Raw genomic sequence first — 22,192 nt, forward strand, 5'->3', positions numbered from 1 at the left:
TTTTGCATCGTATGCACCATGCGCATTGTGCATTCGGTTGCACAACGTAACTATTGCGCTAATCTCCCGTGGGCTTGATTGAAAGGGCAACCCAAAATTTGGGTTCAGAGAAACTCTCTTAACGGGGTGTTTGGTTGGATGGAGGAATTTACGTGGGAAAGGAATTGCAATTCCATTGGAGATGAATAACTGTGAATAAAGTGAGAATTTAAATTTCAGTGTTTGGTTTACAAGAATAAAATTACTGAAAATTTCAATTTCAATGTTTGGTATACATGAAAATTGAAAAGGAATAAGTAGTATAAAGTCCAAAATGCACATTGTCGTTGTCAGACATCAATTTTAGGTTTAAAAATGAGAGTTGTAATTTTGTATCATCATTATCTTTTTTTATTCTTCAAATCTATGGAATTAAAATCCCAATGGGGCATGGAATTTTAATTCCATGAAAATGAGGGAATTGCAAATCCACGGAATTGCAACTCATTCCAACCAAACCAAGGAATTTAGTGGCCTTTGGAGTGAGATGGGAATTAAGTGGGAATGGAATTTAAATTCCCTCCAATCAAAAGCCTTGTAAGGTGTTAATTGGATTAACAAGGGAACCACCCTGCTGAGATCAGTGTATTGCTTGGATAAATCAGGATTGCACTATCAGTGTTACTTACGCTCCAAGGGAAACTAATAAGGTGGCGGATGGGCTCGCAAAAGATACTCCGAAGAAAAGATGTGCTTGGTTTGAGTGTATTGATCTCCCATTAAAAATTAAGCGAGTTGTTAAGGATGACAAAATCGATTTATTGTGTCGCTCGTTAAGAGCTGAGAACGGGCATTAGCTCGCTTTGAGTTACCCCTCACTTACTATCTAAAAAATATGCATTATTTTATGATTTTAAATTACCACTTTTTTATGCATAACATTATTGTATGATTGTTTAATACTCCTTATTATTATTATTATTATTATTATTATTATTATTATATATATATATATATATATATATATATATATATATATATATGACTACAGAGTTTTGTTACATTCCATTATCAAAATTGTCTTTGAATGCTTGATGTGGCAGTATTAATGTATTATACGTCTTTTTCTATTTAACTATTACTCCGTGTATGAACTTTTTTTATGAAAATGCATATTTAATTATAAAAAATATTTAATACATGGTCCAAATATATACAAGTGCTATATGTCAGCAGAGAACAATAATATGTCACCTCATTAAAATAAAAATTAGACTTGACTATTTTTGTTTTCTTTTGCATATAAATTAAATAATTATGTTTCTTACAATTAAAGATTTATTATATTCTTTTTTTTTAAAAAAAATCCTTGTCAATGTGTTTGGATGCTTCAGTGGTGCATAACTTAGAGCATTCCCATTGATTTTTTTATTTTTTTGGACTTTTGTTATAGTTTTTATGAAGTGAATGAGAAATGAGAGAGATTGTTTTGTAAGTTTGATTTTTTGACATAATTTTTTAGATTTAAAACAATATTGAAGAGTCGGCTAGGTTTGTCAAACATGTGTGTCCAACAAGCTTGTTAAAAGCTGTTAATAACTATTTTTTTTTTTCTTCTAATTTGGCTTTTCTCTCCCCTTGGTTATATTTTTTTCCTAATAAAAACCCACAAAAGATCCCAAACAAATGGGTATGTTCTTATACTATAACGATGCATCAAATATTTTGTCACAAGTGAATTAATATAATCAATTTATTATGAATAAATTGTGTAATATTTGATATGTCAGGAAATAATAAATATTATAATATAATTATATGTTAAAAGAAAAAAAAAATTATGGGCCAATGGCACCAAGTTGCTCCTTTATATGGGAAGTTGTGGGTTTGAGGTTTCGATGGAGGCAATATTGACTCTTTAAATAAAGTCAATAATATTAAAAAAAAAAAAAAACATTTTGGGTGATCCTTATGTATCGTTGCTTGTTGTATAATGGAGATTCTATGTTCTCATATGACTTTGAACTTGAATATTTTTTTCTTCAATTATATGATTTCTATATCCTTTCTTGTTGGTTCAATCATACCATCCAAATTATATGGTATTTCAACCCTTATTTGATTTCTAATTTTCTATATAAATTTTTGGTGCAATAGCCTCCAAATTGCACAAATGGGTGTTGATAAAAATTAAACTTGTAACTTTTTGCTGCTCTTTTAAAATTGTTTAATTTACGAGAAAATTACAATTGCTATCCAAAAATGCGTTTTGAGTAAGGTTCGCTTTAAAGTTCAAGTTAACTAATTTAAAGATCACAAGAAAATAAATCAAGTTAGGTTGTTCTGATTGACTCAAACGAAAAAGGTCATTAGATATTTTTTATAGTTGAAATTTTGTGATTATTAAGTCAAGCGGGGTTGCATGTCTCATATATAAAGAAGGAAATATAGACTAAAATTTAGAATTATTATCGAAATTTATACGCTAAAAATTAGTTAGAAATTCCTTTCGGAATTACGTGTTTGGGTTTGGTAAGAGATTCTATTGCCAGTGGAGTGTCCACTGAGGTTGTGCCACGCGGCATGTGATGGCGTGCACGTTTGAACTATATTTGAGCATACATAAAGTGCCACTCTTTTTAATTTATTTAGATATGAATATATGATTTCTCAACACAAAAATTTAGGTTTGTCCACAACACTTTGATTTATGAAAAAAAAAAAAAATCATTGATATTACTTGAAAATTTGTTATAAGTGAAGGCAATTTTGTGACTTTATGACCTTTAATTTGAGAAAATCAATAAGCAATTTTTATAAGGAGTAAAATTTAAAAATGTGTTACCAAATCAACTGTTTGACTAACTCGATCAAAATTGTATAACTTTACACAAGACTAATTAATCATTTAATTTCAATTCGTCATAGGAGTGAAGTTTGGGAAGAATGACCAGGAATCGAGTCTCACCAGCGGCAGTGTGGGAGCAACCTTTCAAAGTGAGGGAGCCCCTTGTGCGCAATAAACAAAGGTCTAGCCTCTGTGGTTCAATTGAGTTACCATGATTTACATCCTCCCAAATACTCTGTCGGGTCGGGGTGTGGGGGCCCTTAGGGTTGAGGATTTAACCTTTTGGGAAAAATTAATCATTCTAAGGACTTCAATAAGAGATTATGAGTTACTCCGTAAGTCCATATTAAAATTATAAATGAATAGTTTCATAAAATATAATTTTTTTGAGTGATCAATGAAACTCAGCTCGTACCCATTTTATTTAAGGGTGTATACTTTGATAAACTCCACTCATACTAATAGTCCGCAAATTACGTAGAGAAAAAAGAAAGTAAAGCACATTTAAAAATTTTTTTGAACAGGTTCGACTAAGAAGATGTTGTTATAAAATACAATATTAAATAAAGAATTTAGAGGAATTATTAAATTATATATTATTAAAGCAATGATTAGTAATGAAAGTATGAATGGTTTATCCGGTCAAAGTCAAAGAAGCACGTCTGTATCATATCTGTTGTATATGGTCTTCATCGCCAACTGCAGCCCTATGGTAACGACACATTCCATGCAGCCGCCGCCATTTTCGAAAACTTTTTAAGTTTTTTCATGAGTAAAGTGAAATGTAAAAAAACTAAAAAATTTTAGTAAATTCGATCCTTAATTCCCTTTTAGTGCGGTTGAAGCTGAATTTTGGGATGTGCTTAAAGGGTTTGTAGATTGTGTGAGATAGAAGGTCTTAGCATGTGTTTATTAGAATACTTGTCGTGAATTGGTTGGCTAGCTACAACTAAAATGTATAGGGGTCCTTTGCTTAAGATCGTGGGGTATGGATACTTTGTTTACAAGGGCGAAATTTCTTGATCTAACGGCATTCACACTTCAGTCTATCAGATTGTGGAAGGAAGGATAAATTACGGGTTGAACTAATTAGGTAAGAGGACCAATGTTCGGTACCACCCTTATAATATGATGAAACTGTCACAGTACGACTATTAGGTTCAATCCTGAATCTTTGTGGAATGATAATTTATTCAACGGTCCATTTGGTGACTAGTTTCTAAATCCTTGTGAAATGATAAATTACATTGATTAAACGGTTCATTTGGTGACTCTCACCTGGTACCTACAATGAGCGACCCCTACAAAAGAGTGGAACTTTTATACAGCGAATATTAGGGCTCGATCTTGAGTCTAACTGAACTATCCGTACAGACAGAGGGTAAGTCTAACTGAACTATCCATGCAGACCGATGGTGTGCTGGGTAGCTAGTTTCTTTTTCTCGATGTTCCCTTTTCCTACTAATTCCAAAACAAACATACATACATATATAACACAAGTGAAATGGTAAGTGCTTTAGGGTAAAGACAAGTTGAAAGTTGCAAGTAAATAGGGAGGAATTTTGGAATCCAAATTAAGCACTGAGTAGTAGTTACTGACATAATACAATACAATTTTTCAATGTATGATTTGATTGATATTCTAAAAAGAAATTCACCATTTCTCTATTCTCTTCTCATTTTTTTTTTCTTTTTTTCTTTTTTGATCTAAACTGCGGGATTCAAAGGTTGGGTGCAGAAGACATCCCCCTGAGTTTCAACCCAAAAAAATTGAATACACAATCTGTACAAATTTTCTCCCTTTCTGTTACACTGCTGCTGAGCTATCTTACCGTTCCTTCATTAGCGTCCGATTGCACAACACCTCGAACCTTTGCGATTAGTTATAGGAGGGCCTAAGTCTAGAGTTGTAAAGCTAAGTCTGGCTGCTTTGGTGAACCGATTTGGATGCTAGAACTCGGCGAGGCTGGACCGGGGGGCTGAACTCGGACGTTCAGGTCGTATCCAAACATGCCATTCATACCATTCCGGTTTGGGTGAAATATGGATTTTTGTAAGGCCTGAGGGGTGTTGTACCCACCACCGCGCTGGTCTGACATCTCGTTCAGGCTGTTCAATTTCCTGACAGCTTCGACCATTGCTTCAGAGGATGTGCTTGCGGTGGCAGAGTTTGAACTAGGAAAAGGCGGGGTTAAAGGTCTACTAGAATGGTGATCAGTTGGTGCCAATCTATTTGGTGAGTTGTGCGTCTCGGGTGAAAGGCATGATGGCTGTGGCTGAGCTCCACCTTCTCCCACCCACCCTGGACCAAATTGAACTCCCGGAGGAAGAACGTGCTGCAATTTCTTTGACGCTACCTTCCAGGCAACGGGTCCAAGATTTGCCGCAAACCTCGCTAGGCTCCTTGCATAAGCGTGTTGCTCCAACTGAAGCCCTACCTGCATAGTAGTTGAACAGTACGCCAAGGTTCAGTCAGGCAATAGATCAAATGCAGCGTTTAAATCACAGTTAAAAATTTTTTTTTAAAAAAATGGAAATATTTGCCAGACAAACAAGTGGCAACTCTGTCGGGAGTTATGATGCCAAGTTCTCAGGTTTGTTATAACATTTTTCAAATTATCTGGAAACGGGATTTGACTCTACAGAGACCAATCCTGCCAACATTAGTAGAGGAGAGATATTATCGAGAGAGAGATACATACAGCCATTAACCACTTCAGGTTTCCATTTCTGTTGTCAAATAATGATGGTTCATTTCCAGAAGATGAATGGAATTGCTTGTACGTATCACGCCTATTGTCCTCAAGTGCAAAGTGTTTGCTTCCGTACTTCATGTCAGCTCTCAAAATGGAAGCTGAAAAAGTAAAATATGCTCGCTCATTTTTCACAATAAAAGATGAAATAGACATAATGCACATAATGTACATGTCGAAACCTGGGAACTCGTCATTCCAATCGTTGGACCGCTCAGAGTAACTCTCGCCATTGCGTGATCGATACAAAGATACATCATTAGACCGAAACCTATAAAGTGGCTGTGCCTTTCTTAGATTGTAAGAATTAGATCCAATAGCTTTATCCTCCCCACTGGCAAGAGTTGCCCCGGAGGAAATCTCGGGACAAACACAATCAACAGGAGATGTCTCGATACCCTTTTTCATATTTTTACTACTTGGGGGCCTGCCTCTACGAACAACCTTAGGTTGTGGTTCACCATCCTCACCCTCATGCCTCAAATTTTCAAAGTCCCTTTTTGCCAGATCTTGAATAGACCGTGCCTGAAATAGTCAAATTTTCAAGATCAAGCAGATTCAAGATAAGCAATGAGGCACGGCATACAAAGAATAAGGCACACCTGCCGGTAGTAAACAGTATCCGGTGCATTATACTGCATTGCATTTGAACATATCAAGTATACATCAGCCTGCATTAAACAATACGTTGCAGTCAATTTTAAAACCAGTCATGTGCGGTGTGCCAAAATGTTACCAATCCCCAATAAATAATGCACTAAATAAATATAGCAGAAATGGAACAAAATAAATTAAAAAGAATGATAAGATAATACAAAGAATCGGGGAGATCCATGCATACAGCCAAGCCACTAGAGGTTAACTGACATAGGATTCAAAGAGCTAAAAACCCTCTTCTTCTTTTTTTATTTTTTTTATTTTTCTTGTGTAAATAAGACGAGCTAGATCCTTAAGACACACTACTGTAGATTGAGGACAAAAAACTCCTTTGTGGAGAAATTGCAAACGTACAAAACTAGAACAGGAAGACAGCAACCACAGAGACATTGCAGGTAATAATGAGATATTCATAAGGTAATATTGAGATACTGCTAGTCAAGAACAATGATACCCTCAACACACCTAGCAGAACAAACTTTTTTAAAAATCACTTTGATATATTTGCAATGCTAAAAAGTTTGATACACTACAAGAACATCAAAATATGGAATAATAGATTTATTTTTCATGAAGAAACACCATGAGAATGGATTGGATAAATCAAGCCTCTAGCAGATTACTTACCTTTATTCTTGTAAATAAAACATACATGTATACAACAGCATAAAATTCTAGCAGTATTTCCCAGAATTATGATGTTCAGTGTAAACCATACAACCATTTGGAAAATTTCCAAACACCACACCCAAAACTAACATTCTCAGGTTGAAAGTCTTGAAAAGGGCATCCAATTGCAAAAGGGGCGTTGGCTATTAATCACTAGAACTGTCAGCCAAAAAATAATATACCTCTATTTATGTTTTATAAAAGGCGTAAAGGCTTAATTAACTGAATTAAAAGAATGCTCTAGACTCTCATATCATGTAGGGTTGGAATGAAGATATGTGCACCACTGCAACATTGCATCCATACTTCTCAGACAATCAAAATTAAAAACACATACATCATTATCACTTGATGGCTCACATAAAACCATATGGCTTCATTAGAACTATAACTTACAAGAACAGTAAAAAGCATTACAGTAATACAGTTCTCAGCTTCAAAATCTATAACTAACCTCTAATTCCTCAAGGGTTGAATAAAGCCGTCCATCAAGCTTCTTTCTCACAGTCCCAAAATCCATTGGATGCTCTATAATCTCATGATAATCAGGTAGCTGCAAAGAAACCGTTTGAACAATTGGCTTTCAAGGAACAAGAATCAGCAGGAAAAAAGAAAGTGTTAGTAGCAAAGCACCTCATTTGGATCCACAGGTTCAGAGAATACACCATAAGTGTCCTTCCTGCATTTGTTATAAAAAGGAAACTGGCATAAGCCTAATAATCTGAAAACAGTAAGAGCTCAAAGAATATCCAAGGAGCTAAAAGAAAAAATACACACTTTTGAAGTCTGTCAAGAATGAAGACCAACAACTTTTTGTCTGGCAAAGGTGTTGTGGGGCCAGAGGCCAATGGTGACCCTGTCCACAAAATTAATAATTACAATTACATTTAACAGAAAAGAAAGAAAAACATACCAAATTACTGGGAATTTCTGAAGAATATATATATCGTGTATATACATGTGTGTATTTGTTTATATAAAATCAAGATTTCCAGAGAGTGAAAGGTTAGATTAGAACCATGTTGAGTGTCCGTCGCTTTCAAAGTCTTTTCTCCCTGCAAAATTAATACAAATTTTATGTTGTTTGAACAATAATTACTCAGCTTAAATACAGTGAAAGAGCAGTTTAAGCACAACAATAATTTTCAAAAGTGGAATTCCATAAACAAGAAATTATCAAGATTCAGTCAAAGGAGTCGCTCAATAATGGATAAGGGAGTAAAACAAAGCACAAAAGAGCAGAGCAAGTACAACACAAAAAAATTAGCAACTGAAAATAATCAAAGAAAAGTTAAATCTGGGACTTTGCGAAACGTGATATGTATATTTTTATAAATAGCACTTTAAGCACAGCAATAATTTTCAAAAGGGGAATTCCATAAACAAGAAATTATCAAGAATACAGTTTAATACTCCGTAGAAGATTCGTTTATACGAAAAAAATGTTCTTTTTAAGTATATCCATATTTGAAAGAAATAAATACCAACAAAAAAAAAAATTATTACTCCGGATTATATGACAGAAAATTTATGGTTGAGTCAAAACACATGGACTTGAGAATTGAGATCATGAAAGTCAAAGGGTTACGCGCCAAATTTTCTAGAAAAAATTAATCACTTTGAGGCACAGAAAATCCCAAAAATCATTTTTCTACAAGAGAAAAAATATATAAAACCATGTTCTTCAATTTTTCCTAAAATAGAAATACATTGATTAAGTCCCCCCAGATTCGGATTATTAGGAACATTCTGAAATCATTTCTCCCATTTTCCCCCACTCCCTCCAATAAAAAATAAAAATAAAAAAAAAAATAAGCCAGAAAATTGGGGAACCTGATCAGAGACGGCGAGTTCAGATCTGCAATCTTCGGCGTCGACCTTGCGTTTCTTAACGGACGCCTCGAGATTCTCGTCGTCCGGGTCGGAACCCGAGTCCGAATTCCCGGGGGAATTCTCGAAATGCTGGAGCTGGTTGGCGCTGGACTGGGGCAACCGCCCAACGAGCTTCACTTTCTTCTCCTTCCTCTCGTCGTCGTCCTCGTCAAACTCCGGCGGAGGGGAGGCCGGGGAGTCCAAATTAGGGTTACGCCGCGTCGATCGGCGCGTGGTCGGATTCGAACCCGGCGATTGATTGCTGTCTCGGCCCCGGAGATCCGACAGAGATGGCCGCCCTTTCTTCTTCTTCCGCTTCATTTTGTCTGATGCTACAGACACTGTTGCTGCTGCTGTTGTGGCCTTACCCATTTCTTTCTCCTCTTCTCCGTTTGGCCCGAATTTTCTCTCTCTTCTGTCAAAAAATCTCTCTCCCCCTCTCTCTCTCTCTCTCCCTCTCCCAGCAGCTTCGCTTTTTCTTTTTCTTTTTTTTTTTCCTTTTTATTTTTTCTCCCCTGTTTTTTATTGGTGTATAGTAAATAATTTTTACAAAAATTATATTATATAATACGTAGTATATATTAAAACCCCGTATTTAATGTGAACTATAGGTTATAGGTACGCCGCTCCAATTCGCATCACAAAAATATGACATATCAAACCAATTTTACGCCATAAATCGAAACAATAACAAGTATTTATGCTCTGAAATGTGTGATTAAGTGAAGGACTAATTGTCCCGTGTGATGCACGAACTATTATTAATTTAATAAATTTATCAATTAAATTGTTGGCATTCTGTGAATTAGTAAAGAAAGTAATAGTTGTGGAAACAGAAAGCGTACTTGAGTTCTTGAGCTTAGAATTAGTTTGATTAAAAATGTAAGTATAACTATACTAATATTTTTAAAAGTTTAATTATGTTATTATTATGTTGATTTTAAAGTTTATTGTTACTTGTATTATTGTTTAAATTTGAATTTTTTTTAAATGAATTTGAATTTGAAATAGCTACTTTATTTATATAATTAACATATTTAAATAAAACTTGTAAATAAAATAACAGACGATATTTGTCAAAAATTTCCACAAAAAACTTATTCATTTGGAAAAGATTATTTATGTAAGAACTATATTTATTTTATATCTAATTTCTTCTTTTTATATATGTTGGTCAAATTAATTATAATTGAGGTTTAAATAAATATCTACACAATTTATATTAAATATAAAACTTTATCAATAAATTTGAACACAGTAATTTTTTTTTTTAATACTATTGAGACAATAAACTTTTTTCCATACTTCATTATACTTTAATACTATTGAGACAATAAACTTTTTTCCATACTTCATTATGCTTTAATATATATAGAGATATAGGTAGAGTTATAATAATAAAATATAATTTATAAAATATAAATACACCTAATAACTTCAAAAAAAAAAAAAAAAAAAAAAAACTTGTATAAATATATCTACCCACACAATTAATGCATTCATATTTGCTAATCTTGTTTCTATCAAAATGCATTCACACGGAGGGAAAATTTTGTGGCTAGATTCCGCTTTATTATATATATATATATATATATAAAGATATAAAGATAAAGATATAAAGATAAAGATTATATCTACATCTACAATCTACAAATCTAATAAGAGCCAATAATGTTAGGCCCTTAACTGGAAGTCTGGAACAAAAAAATGTCGGTAGTAGTTGTTTCTTAAAATGAATGGTTAATATTATTTTGATTTTAGTAATTTTTAATAATTTTCTTTAGGAATAAGGTTCAAATTAGCCACTGAACGTAACCTGAAAGTGCAATTAGGTCACTGAACGAAAAAAAAAGTGCAATTAGGCCACTGAACACTTCAAAAATGTGCAATTTCGCCTGATAGCAGGTTACCCTCAATTTTAGCAGGTTATTTGCTTACGTGGCAGCTGAGTTGGCATTTTTAATAAATTTTAATTAATTTTTAATAAATTTTAATAATAACTTTTTATTAAAAAAATTTTTAAAAAATAAAAATGACTTTATTTTATTTTTTATTTAATTTTTTCCAATTTTTTATAAAATTTATTATTAAAATTAATTATTAAAAATTATTTAAAAATTATTAAAAATGCCAACTAAGCTGCCACGTAAGTAGGTAACCTGCTAAAATTGATGGTAACCTGCTATCCGGTAAAATTGCATACGTTTGGAGAGTTCAGTGGCCTAATTGCACATTTTTTTAGTGTTCAATGGCCTAATTGCACTTTTTTTTTCGTTCAGTGGCCTAATTGCATTTTCAGGTTACGTTCGGTGGCCAATTTGAACCTTATTCCTTTTCTTTATTTACCCTCTATTATATTATTTCTTTCCCTAAATAACCCTAAATCCCGTTAGTATAAACTTTAGTAACGAAATATTTCGTTAACTATTTATTATTCTTAACATACTCATTAATTTATATAAGAAATGTCTTAGGTTCGAACCTCATCTCAATTAGAGTTAGCATAATTGTTAATCATATATTATGAATATGTTAAAATGTACTAAAAAAATATAATATAAAATTTAATATAAACTTTTGTCAAATACCGATTAAATACATAGCATTCAAAGTTGAATTCTGAAGTAGAGTTTTGCTGTAGCTCAGAAGTTGAGCAGAGTTTTTGGGAGCTAAAACGTAGTTGAATTCCTTTGATTTCTTGTTCTTCTAAAAAGACTCATGCCCTACCTCTCTTTATATAGGGTTGACGGGTTAACAGCCTTTAATGGATGACATTTAAATTGGTATTAAAATCAACTAGTATTTTCACCCGTGCGATGCACAGAATGAAATTGTTGTAATATGTTAAGAATATTTAAATCGATATATAATTATTTAAGAGTTAATTTGACCAGAGGTCGCATATCTTTCCTGAAAATTCCAAATTTAATCCTAAACTATAGTTATTAATTATTACGATTTATTCTATGTTATAATTCTTACGTTAATATTCTTACTATTATTATTAACACTTAATTATTTTAAGATATTATTTTTACCACTTATATTATTATTATTATTATTATTATTATTATTATTATTATTATTATTATTATTATTATTATTAGCTCTTTTCAAGTTTTGTTAGTATATAATGGCCGTGAGGCAAACAATAACAATATAACCATAATTAAATATTCTTGTATTGTATTTCGTGAGTCACAATAATAATATAACAATAATTAAATATTCTTTAATTCTATATTCTTCTAGGATTTCTATTACCATCATTAATTATTCCCTAATTTACCAAAATTAAATAATTTGACCAATTATAAAGAGAGATGATTAAATAACGCACGGGACAACCAATTTCATTTGCATTTTATTACCATCATTAAATATTTCATTTGCATTTTATTTCCAGAACAACCAGTTTCAACCCTGCAGATCTCATTCAACTTCTCCAAGCATTCACAGATTATCAGCAGCCTTTCAAAATTGTAGCAAATGCCGCTGCAAGTAACCAACCAACCAACATGCATTCCATTTCAGCTCTCTTTTTCTTCTACACATCTGTAGAACTGAACATCACATTCTGCTGCAGACCAAAGGCCTTCTCATCTCTGTTTCCACCTGCAGTTCAGCTCCACAGAGCTGCAGCCTTTAATTCCCTGATTCCAGCACCATCAAGATCTCAGAAGTTGTTTCATCATCTAGTTGGTTCAAGCAATATTCCATTTCAGGAGCAATTAACATGAAGTTTCATCTCCCATGGTAGGATCTACCCCATGACAGTAGCAAAACTCTACTTCAGAAGTTTCATTTTACCCCAAGACAGCAGCAAAACTCTACTCTCAGACATTTCAGCATATTCCCATCAATTCTTTCTTCATTTTATCCAACTAAGACACAGAGTCCACAAATCCAAAATCAGATTAATCAGAGGCCAACCTCCACCTGCAATAGACCAACTGCTACTGCATGGGAAGTCATGGCTACAACTAAATATTTCAACAAAATTTCATTCAATGCAGATAACAATTCCAAAGACAATTCAACAATTCAACAATTCAGAAAAAAAACAAAAACACAATCCAAACAAGACAACATTTAAAAAAAATAAATCAAACAAATAATTGAAACATGTGTTCCATCTCAACTAAAAACCGATAGTTGGATTGCACATTAATAGTTATATGCTCAACACGTGGACCGTAGTCGCTATCATTCAATGAATGACTGATTAAAGGATCTATTGCACTGATATGAATCTAATCCAATTTGAATGTTTATTACTTTGTAGTTGTAGATAAACAAAGCATTGAAAATCTTACTTATTATATATAGCTTCATCCTATATTTTTTTATTCCAGTAAATAGCAGAATCGTGGATAGGAAACTATACTAGCGACCTACCCATTTATTTTATTGTATAAATTTTGGAATCAATGATTGGACCATGCAAACTAGAAATACTTTTTATTGCATAAAGAAACAGATTAAGATTCGAACCCATGACCTTTGGTCTGGCTCTGATACCAAATTAAAACATGTGCTCCATCTCAACTAAAAGCTTAAGCTAGTAGTTGGTTGCACATTAATGGTTATATGCTCAACACACCCCCCCCCCCCCCCCCCCCCCCGCAACACGTGGACCGTAGTCGCTTATGGGGTGACGTAGAGATACGTAGAGATTTGAACCCATAACCTTTGGTCTGACTCTGATACCAAATTGAAGTATGTGTTCCATCTCAACTAAAATTTTAAGCTAATAATTGGATTGCACATTAATGGCTATATGCTCAACACGCCCCCACACGTGTGCGGTGGGTTCCAAGCAACACGTTGACCGTAGTCACTTATGGGTGGCGCTAAGATTCGAACCCACAACCTTTGGTCTGGCTCTGATACCAAATTGAAACATGTGCTCCATCTCAATTTAAAGCCTAAGCTGATAGTTGGATTGCACATTAATGGTTATATGCTCAATACAAATCTCTTCAAAAACTCCTTGAAATTGTCGCAGGTCCATTGGGGGTTTTCACCGGTATTGGCATCAGCAGATACCTCAGTAACTCCAGGCTTAGTAGCATCCGCTGCCTCAGCAGATTCCTCAGTAGCTCCAGATCCGGCCTCAGCATCGAAACCGGTCTCAGTACTTTCCGTAGCAGTCGCGACTCTTTCCGCTTTTATTTCTGCCACGATTCTTTCCACAACCGCTCTGATTTCTCGTCGATCTACAATTAGAACACACACAATTAATTAATGGAGTTGACAATAAAACTAAAGTTATTCTAAAACTTACAAAGAAATTCATTTAACGCCAGAGACATGCGATCCGTCTCTTTCAAGCATTCCTCCACTGTGTCAAGAATCTCCTTCTCAGTTTCCCTGTCCTTTGCCACGTAACCTTCGAAAACTTCTCGAACACGCTTGGTTTCTTTTACGCATTCTTTCAGACAATCCTTCACCTTCTCTAGATCATCATGATCTTCAGACTCCACCTCCATGGTCATGGTCAAATTTGGTCTAAGTTTTGTCAAATGGTTTGAAACGTTAACGGCAGGCCAGCTGGCTTTTTTGTTTTGTTTTATTTTTTTAAATAATAATAATAAAAATAGTAATAATAATATATTATTTGCATGAGGTAAATAAGTGTTGAAGCTTGTCAAGTTGGTTGATTAGGAAATAGGGTTGTATTGTTATGCTAGTGGTCGTGTGTTCTATTCCCAATAGTTGTTTTCCTTTGAACTTTTACTTTATTTTTAAATAAGTATATCAATGCAATATTATAAATATTGTTATAATGATATATTACAAATTTCTTTAGAAGTTCTCATGCATTGATAAAATCTCTGATGTGGAAACTTGTTCAATTTCTTTAGAAGTTCTCATGCATTGATAAAATCTCTGATGTGGAAACTTGTTCAATTGGAGTCAGTGGGATGTCAAAATTGTCAATTCTTTGGAAAATGGTCCTACCGTTTTAGAGTCCAGGTGTAATTGTATTTATGATCAACAACTTTGTAGTTAGGTCGCGCAGGTCTGACAATGATGTAAGACAATTTTTTTTTCGATAAAAAAATAATAGTATAATATTTGTAAAGTAATGTACAATTGTACCATTATAAAAATACATACAAAAAATATTAATACCATAACGACCTAAATCATACTAATAATGCAAAAGTATAATTGAAATATTAAGTTTTGTTCTGATTTAAATAATCAAAAGAAGATTAATTAAACGAAAAATAAAACTTAACCAAAATTTGTTTTTTTTTTTAAATGCATAAAAATCAAATGATTTTTAAAGTTCTTGATTTATAATATTTGATTCTTAACTTTGAATGTTATGCATTTAGTCGGACTAATTATTTGACCAAAGTTTATGTTAAATTTTATATTATATTTTATATATATATATATATATATATATATATATATATATATATATATATATATATATATATATATATTAATACATTTTAATATATTCGTAGTATATATTTAAAAATTATGTCAACTTTAATTGGGATGAGGTTCGAACATAAGACCTTTCTTATAGAAATTAATGAGTAAGTTAAAAATAATAAATAGTTAACGGAATATTGCCTTACTAAAGTTTATACTAACGGAATTTAAGTTATTTAAGGGAAGAAAATAATGAGTTAATTCCAGTAATGGTCTTCCGACTATTGCGATTTTCCAAAATTAGTCCTTGACTTTTAATTTAGACAAAAAAAAGGACACTTGACTTTCAGATTTATTTCAATAATGGTCCTTCCGTCAAATATCAGTTAAAGTAACGTTAAGTAGAGGGGTAGTGTAGTCATTTCCTTAATTGCTTTCTTCTTCCTCTTGCCAGGGGCACTTTCACCCATGTCCCATCATCTTCCTTTGTTTCCTCTTTCCCTTCTTGTTCCATGTCGTCCGAGGATGTTCCGGCCATGATCGACCGGTGTTTGGAGGAAGGGGTGGAGGAGTTCTTCCTGAAGCCGGTGCGGCAGGAGGACGTGAACCACCTGAGTTCCAAATTCCAATTTGCTCAGACCCAAATTCCAGAAGCTTTGCCCAGCCGGAAAAGGAAGGCGGCGGCGGTGGCGGAGGCGGCGGAGTTCTATGTCTCTCCGCAACCAGATCTAATTAAAAGGCATGAATATGTGACTCATACAACTGCAAGAAGGATTGGGAAAAAAAGCAAGAAGGAAATTATACACACTCTTCCTTCATGCTGGAGTTCTGGGTCATCAATTCAACCTAAGAATCTTAGCAAATTTACTTAACAGAGGTAAACCCACATAAGCCAAGGACATAATACTTACATTTGAACTGAATGGTTCCAGCTTGTTCAACTTGGTAAACATGTTTCTGTTATAGTTTGATGGTATCTATGAAAGGGAAAGAGCAGAAAGATCAAGAATGAATCAACTCCAGAATCAAATCCCCCATTCTCATTAAGCATTGAAACAAACATATATATATCACAAGGATAACAGTTACAATATAATAATATCATAAATGGGGAAGATCATGGGTTTGAGGGAGATAATGGCCATAAATCAATAATCAATAATATTTATAACACTCCCCCTTGGACATTATTCGTCTACAATCTTGCTTTCATACAAACTTGCTAGGAAAACCCTGTGGGAAAAACCTAGACAAGAAAAATGTATCCATGCCTCATTAAAAACTTCGCTAGGAAAACCACGTGGGAAAAACCTAGTTGAAGAAAAGAGTACATGATATATGTAAAAACATATATTGTATTTGGTCGCCTCATTAAAAACCTTAACTTAAGAAAACCCTGTGGGAAAAACTTAGTTGAGGGAAAAAGAGTACAACCATAAGCCTTCAGGGCGCAAATCGCATAATCTTCAGGATTTTGGGGTTTGTCCATTTAAGCAATTATTTTGTAACTTTTCCCCATTGTCATTACTATATCATACTCATGCCTCGTTAAAAACCACACTAGAAAACCCAATGGGAGAAAACTAGTGAGGAAAAGAGTACACATAATATTTATGTATTTATGTGTTACAAATAGTGCGCAACGGTTATTCTTTTATGACTTAATCTTCAGGATTTTACGTTCAATCTTCCGGATTGATTCAAGTAAATGTACTTCTCGTTGTGTAAAAAGTAGTGCACAACTGTTAGTCTTTTATGACTTAATCTTCAGGATTTTTCGTTCAATCGTCCGGATTGATTCAAGTAAATGTACTTCCCGTCTCCCACTGAAGATAACAATCTTCAAGTTCTACATATATTTCAAAATTTGAAGAGATGAATTGGACAAATCTTCTGGATTGTCACTGGAGTAGTGTACAATAATCTTATGGCTCTTCTAGAGCTCATATAACATTTGTGCAACACAAGTGTTATTTTCCTCATTTTGAACATTTAGGAAAATTCATTGTATAACCAGTTTTGGACTTGGCATTGCGGGGATCAAACAAAACAGCCAGTATCCAAGTAGCCTATTAAAACCGTATCATGGTTTGTTACATAAATGTCATGTCTTTGTATCTCGAAGATACCGGAGGATATGTTAATCATTATTCAAGTACTTCATTTGTAGGGGGAGCACTAGATTTTGCTAGCAATTTCATCGCAAATATGTTGCGATTATGGAACTTCTGGTTCTATAATGGTGCTCCAACGATAATGAAGTAAGGGACTTCAAGTCCAAAAAGGTTCCTTATCTGCTTCAAGAGATTATTAGGCAACCTTTAGTTTGATAAGAACATGACACTTATATGCATATAGACATGTGAAAAAGCAATTTTAGATGTAGGCTGACTGGTGTATATAAAAAAATCTTCAAAGAAAAACTCGATCTTCAAGTCGAGATAATACTTATAGCTTTCACAAGCTTTTTATTTCAAAAGTCTCAGTCTTTAAACATTGAACTGACATTATCAAACTCTTTATATATTTCATTGATGTTTACACCATCAATCTTGACTGAGATAATAAATAATAAATAAGTTCATTATCAACCCTTTATCGAGCACACAATGGTACATATTATTCCTTCAATGAGGATATTAACTCCATTCGCAACCCTTTAAAGAGTAAATAATGACACATAATAATACTTAAATAAATCCTCATTTCGAGAATTATGAATCCATCAGGGATTTCTCAAGATAAATTTAACTGCATATCTAAATTTAGTATTCTGCCAATTGTATTATGTAGCGGAACTTAATGCCATTTACTGTGGGAGAGTATATTTGATGAAAATCAATTAAGGGTCTCTGCGTGAACCCATAGGCTACAAACTCGCTTCATCACCTCATTATTCTCATTTCTCTTTCATGCACACACCCATTTGTAACCTTCAGGGCTAACGCTCAAATGGTGTATTGTTATAAAGAGAATTTATTCATTTTAGCGAGTCGAGCTATGCCTTAATTGCTCCTTTATATGTTAAATAGTCATGACACTTCCGGTGTCTAACTCTGGATCCAGATTATCATATAACGAGCAATTTGTAATGGCAATTGTGTTGTCGACAACTATAACCTTTATATAAATGTCTCCCATATTTGTAAAAGTAATGACAATTTCTAAAACAACCAGATTCTAAACATTTCCCAAAGATATTTTGATCTGGTCGTTCTGCATCCCTAGTATTACGTTTGTTTGGTGCACCTATAAGTCTTACCAGGGTTTTTCGTCATCTGGACGAACGTCTGCAGGACATAATTATTCAAGCTATTTCAAGAGTGACAATATTTCTTTACTAGATCTAGTATTATGATCCATATCTCTTTCACCGATAGATCTCCAACACTTCTAGTGTCAAGGAGTATCGATAGATATGTTTGGTCCAAGGATATAGGACCTAGTCACTTCTTTTATGATCATTATGATCAATAGATGTATTTGGCAGATTATTTACTAAAATCGCAAATAGATTATCTTTTGAACTTCCAGTTCAATCTAACTAGTACATGGATTTAAATAATGAAGATGTTTTTATTCTTATGAAATTTCTTGGCATTCCAAAAAGCTACGGAGTAGTATATTATCTCCCCCTAATGCCGAGAAACAATCTTCATTAGGAATGCAGTCAACGTACCCAATTATATGTATTGATCCCCTATCATGGGCTTTCGGTATTTAATCAATAGGCGGAGGTTTGTTTGATAGCCATTTTAGAGGTACGTTGTGGTGGTGATATAAAATAGACTGCGGAAATAAAATAACGCAGATAGGGAAATGTTACTTCTGAAACCACGTACTAGGTGAAAAATGGGGTATAGCAATCCTTGAGGGATTGATTTGTGATATGCATTGAGTTAGACTTGGGTAAAAAGAACTTGACTCATAGTAACGTCATAGCAATTCTTCAGGGATTGATGGGATAGGTGGACCATTTTTGGTCAAGAATTTATCGTCAAGGTTCATCCTTAGAGAGTTAAAGTCCTTAATCTACCTTCTGGGCAAATAAATATAGAAAAATGAGGTCTATAAACTTAAATACATATGCCCAAATCTCATGTCAAAGAGTTTCTATAGCAGAAACTAGCACTGTAAACATGTCATAGCCTTTAATTGTTATCACATGCAGGCTAAGGTTTAGCAACGACAGGTGCAACCTAACAATACTGAGAATTCATGCTATTGCCTCACTTATAAGTTGTGTGATGAATTTCAATAGCTATGGAATATAGCAAATCATAAATTGCCAACAAGAGAAATAACAAAATCTCTTATGTGAACATAATCAAGAGATTATATGCTAAATGTTGTCAATTAAAGAGAAGCACATGCAATATGTGATATAATTGTCCCATATGTCTTGAACACCAAAAACTCAATTTAGTCATGCACATCATATTTGGTACACAAAAGGCATGACATGACAAGAGATATTCTTATTAATTCATAAATTATAAAAATGAGAGAAGTACCGTTCGCCGAAGAATGATGAGCACATGTTTGCTGCCAGGCCCATTCATTCCTATTTTGGGGAGTCAAAAACAGTACTTTTCCAAGCAAGCTCTCATTTTATCTCATAGTTTCATACAAGTATGAAAATATCACAAAACAACAAGATATACAAGCTGAAAATGGCAGAAAATTTTTAGAATTTTGACCTGGATTGCTGAATTTTCTGGGAAAAATGGTAACACATTTTGACACAAAATTTTACAGAGATGTAGTTCAACAAGTCTAAAACATACACGAAAATTTTCATGTCAATCCAAGGTCTAGAAGTATTTTTTCTAAAAAATTTCCCAACATTGCTCTAGGCAGAAAAATAATTGACAGCACAGTGCTAAAACTTTAATTTTTTTTCTGGAATCACCAAAGCATATTTTTAACAAAATCTTTTTACAGACATCAAATACCACGAGTCTAGGTTCTCCAGAAAAATTTCATGCCAAAAGGAGTTCAAGAAGTATTTTTCACGAATTTAATTTTCAAACTGCGCCGGTCCAAATTTTCAGGCAGTGATTACCGTGTGTAAAAAAAATATTCACAAGTTGTTTGCTTCAGGCAAACCAACATGATGCGAGTCAATTTTGACTTTCGGAGAGTAGCATATAGCATTAGAAATAGAAGTTGCAAACTTCATTCATAAGTCATTAGTCACTTTAAAGATCAATCCACATTCAGGGTCTTCCAGACCTTATTAAAAAATAGCCCAATGACCGAACACTTAGCATAATTTTGTCATGTACTACTACTGGAGTACAATACGACCATCATAGATGACAATGAGACCCGCGTACACCAAATATCCTTTCGGGATTGACTTAGGGTCTATAAATCCTTTTTAGATCAAATTTCTATAATCAAGGGCTTGGGGCAAGGTAACGGGTGACAGATAAAATTAGTGCTCTTGATTTACCTTCTGGGTAAAATTATATTTAAAAAATGCACTATTATTTTGTTCAGATACTCAAATTTGAGATATTTAAGATTCAAGACTCATGCCATATAATTTTATGATAAAAACTAGTACCATCAATATGCATGAATTTGGACAAATAATCATCGACTTCCAAATCAGAATTAAATCAATTTGACATTAGTCATATAACTTGTCATAGTGCTATTATCATATAACTAGCGCTATGAATTCGCCTTCTGGGCAATGCTATGTTTAAAATTCATGTTGTAACCACTTGTTGATCATGACAATCCTACAAGGACTATCGTATAATAAGTATATAAATCAATGACTTTAATTTTCCATATGGGCAAAGCTCCCATTAAGATTTATAAATCTTAATATATATGGCCTATAGCAAATAATTATTATGCCACATTTTCTTTTCTGATATACATATAGTCATATTGCATAAGAGAGCAAATTCTGGCACAAAAATTATTGTCATGTAATAATCAGTGCATTCACTGCACAATGTATGCGGTGATCACATCATCAAAAAAATGTGTCACAACATTATATATTTCAATTAAGCTCTCAAAAAAACTAGGCATCAACTGGATGGATATGCATATAACATTATCTTAAAAAGTAAGCATAATCAAAATTATCTAAAAGGATAATCATTCACGTACCTAAATTCAAGTAATCTATGCCATTTACCATATTTCAGTTTATAATTTGACATGGTATAACAACATTATGCAATATGATTGTATTGCCTATTAATAATAATAGTTTATTGACATAATTCCAGGCAATAACATGAAGTGCATAATCAAGCAAGTAGGCATAGATGATGTAGCAGTTTTAATCAAGTAGGATCAAAGACAAACCTCGCTAGAGTATGGTCGGGAACTCTAGCATGAATTTCCAACCTTTGACTTGATTTCGCTGGGCTGGCACTCGCTACAGGAGTGGTTGGCTTGGAAGAGCCCTCTAAACGTGAGATTACTTCCTGTGGATCAACAAATTAAGATCTGCAAGCAAGAGGCGACCTCCATTTACAGGCCACTGAATTGAAGATTGTACACATGCAGCATATCGAGTCTTTATGGCTTCCTCGACAGAAGAAAACTTGACATAGAAATGGATCTTGATGCAGTTCGATCCATCCAGAAATTGCAGATCTTTCCAGGCCAGTTCGACCTAGAGCAATCTCCATGTGATATAGCTTTGGTCCTAGAGACAAGTCGGCAGCGAACACGCCATCCATTAACGCAAAGAAAACAACCGACGGCAACTCCTATAGAGGGTTGAACTGGCTCGTTTGGCTTCCTGTGTCTCATTAAAAATCTTCTACAGCTATTGTAGTGATGATTGATAGGGGACGAAATAGAAGCAAGTAGGGCTCCATCCTTTATCTCTCTCGCCACTACTCTTCGCCGGAAGCTATGGATACTTTCCGCGTGCAGGAAGGTGAGCGAGATGCCTCTTTCAAGTTTTCTCCCGCACAGCGCAACAGATCAAGCAAACATATGGAATCTCTGCAAGACCCTCTCGAACAATTCCATTGGC

At 33.8% G+C, this 22,192-nt stretch overlaps 1 protein-coding gene and 1 long non-coding RNA gene across 2 annotated transcripts; one reads left to right on the forward strand and one right to left on the reverse strand.

Moving 5' to 3' along the window:
- Positions 1-4,360: 4,360 nt before the first annotated feature.
- On the reverse strand, positions 4,361-9,235 carry LOC109184544 (bromodomain-containing protein 9-like). Its single transcript, XM_019334560.1, has 9 exons — positions 8,740-9,235; positions 7,925-7,961; positions 7,684-7,762; positions 7,540-7,585; positions 7,361-7,459; positions 6,183-6,251; positions 5,763-6,105; positions 5,530-5,681; positions 4,361-5,265 (listed from the first exon to the last, which is right to left on the reverse strand). The coding sequence occupies exons 1-9, from the start codon at positions 9,148-9,150 to the stop codon at positions 4,729-4,731; spliced, it is 1,773 nt and encodes a 590-aa protein (XP_019190105.1). The 5' UTR covers positions 9,151-9,235; the 3' UTR covers positions 4,361-4,728.
- Positions 5,235-17,765, forward strand: LOC109184545. Its single transcript, XR_002054808.1, has 3 exons — positions 5,235-5,322; positions 11,242-11,245; positions 17,755-17,765. It is a non-coding gene; the product is annotated as an uncharacterized LOC109184545 (long non-coding RNA).
- Positions 17,766-22,192: the final 4,427 nt, after the last annotated feature.

The sequence above is a fragment of the Ipomoea nil genome, unplaced genomic scaffold (assembly GCF_001879475.1).
Source record: "Ipomoea nil cultivar Tokyo-kokei standard unplaced genomic scaffold, Asagao_1.1 scaffold1262, whole genome shotgun sequence".
NCBI classification, from domain to species: domain Eukaryota; kingdom Viridiplantae; phylum Streptophyta; class Magnoliopsida; order Solanales; family Convolvulaceae; genus Ipomoea; species Ipomoea nil.

Coding starts and splice junctions, on each gene's coding strand:
- LOC109184544 (XM_019334560.1), bottom strand. CDS start 9,150: ATGGGTAAGGCCACAACAGCAGCAGCAACAGTGTCTGTAGCATCAGAC. Junction 7,460..7,539: donor AACCTGTGGATCCAAATGAG/GTGCTTTGCTAC, acceptor GTTTCTTTGCAG/CTACCTGATTATCATGAGAT. Junction 5,682..5,762: donor TTGGAATGACGAGTTCCCAG/GTTTCGACATGT, acceptor TTACTTTTTCAG/CTTCCATTTTGAGAGCTGAC.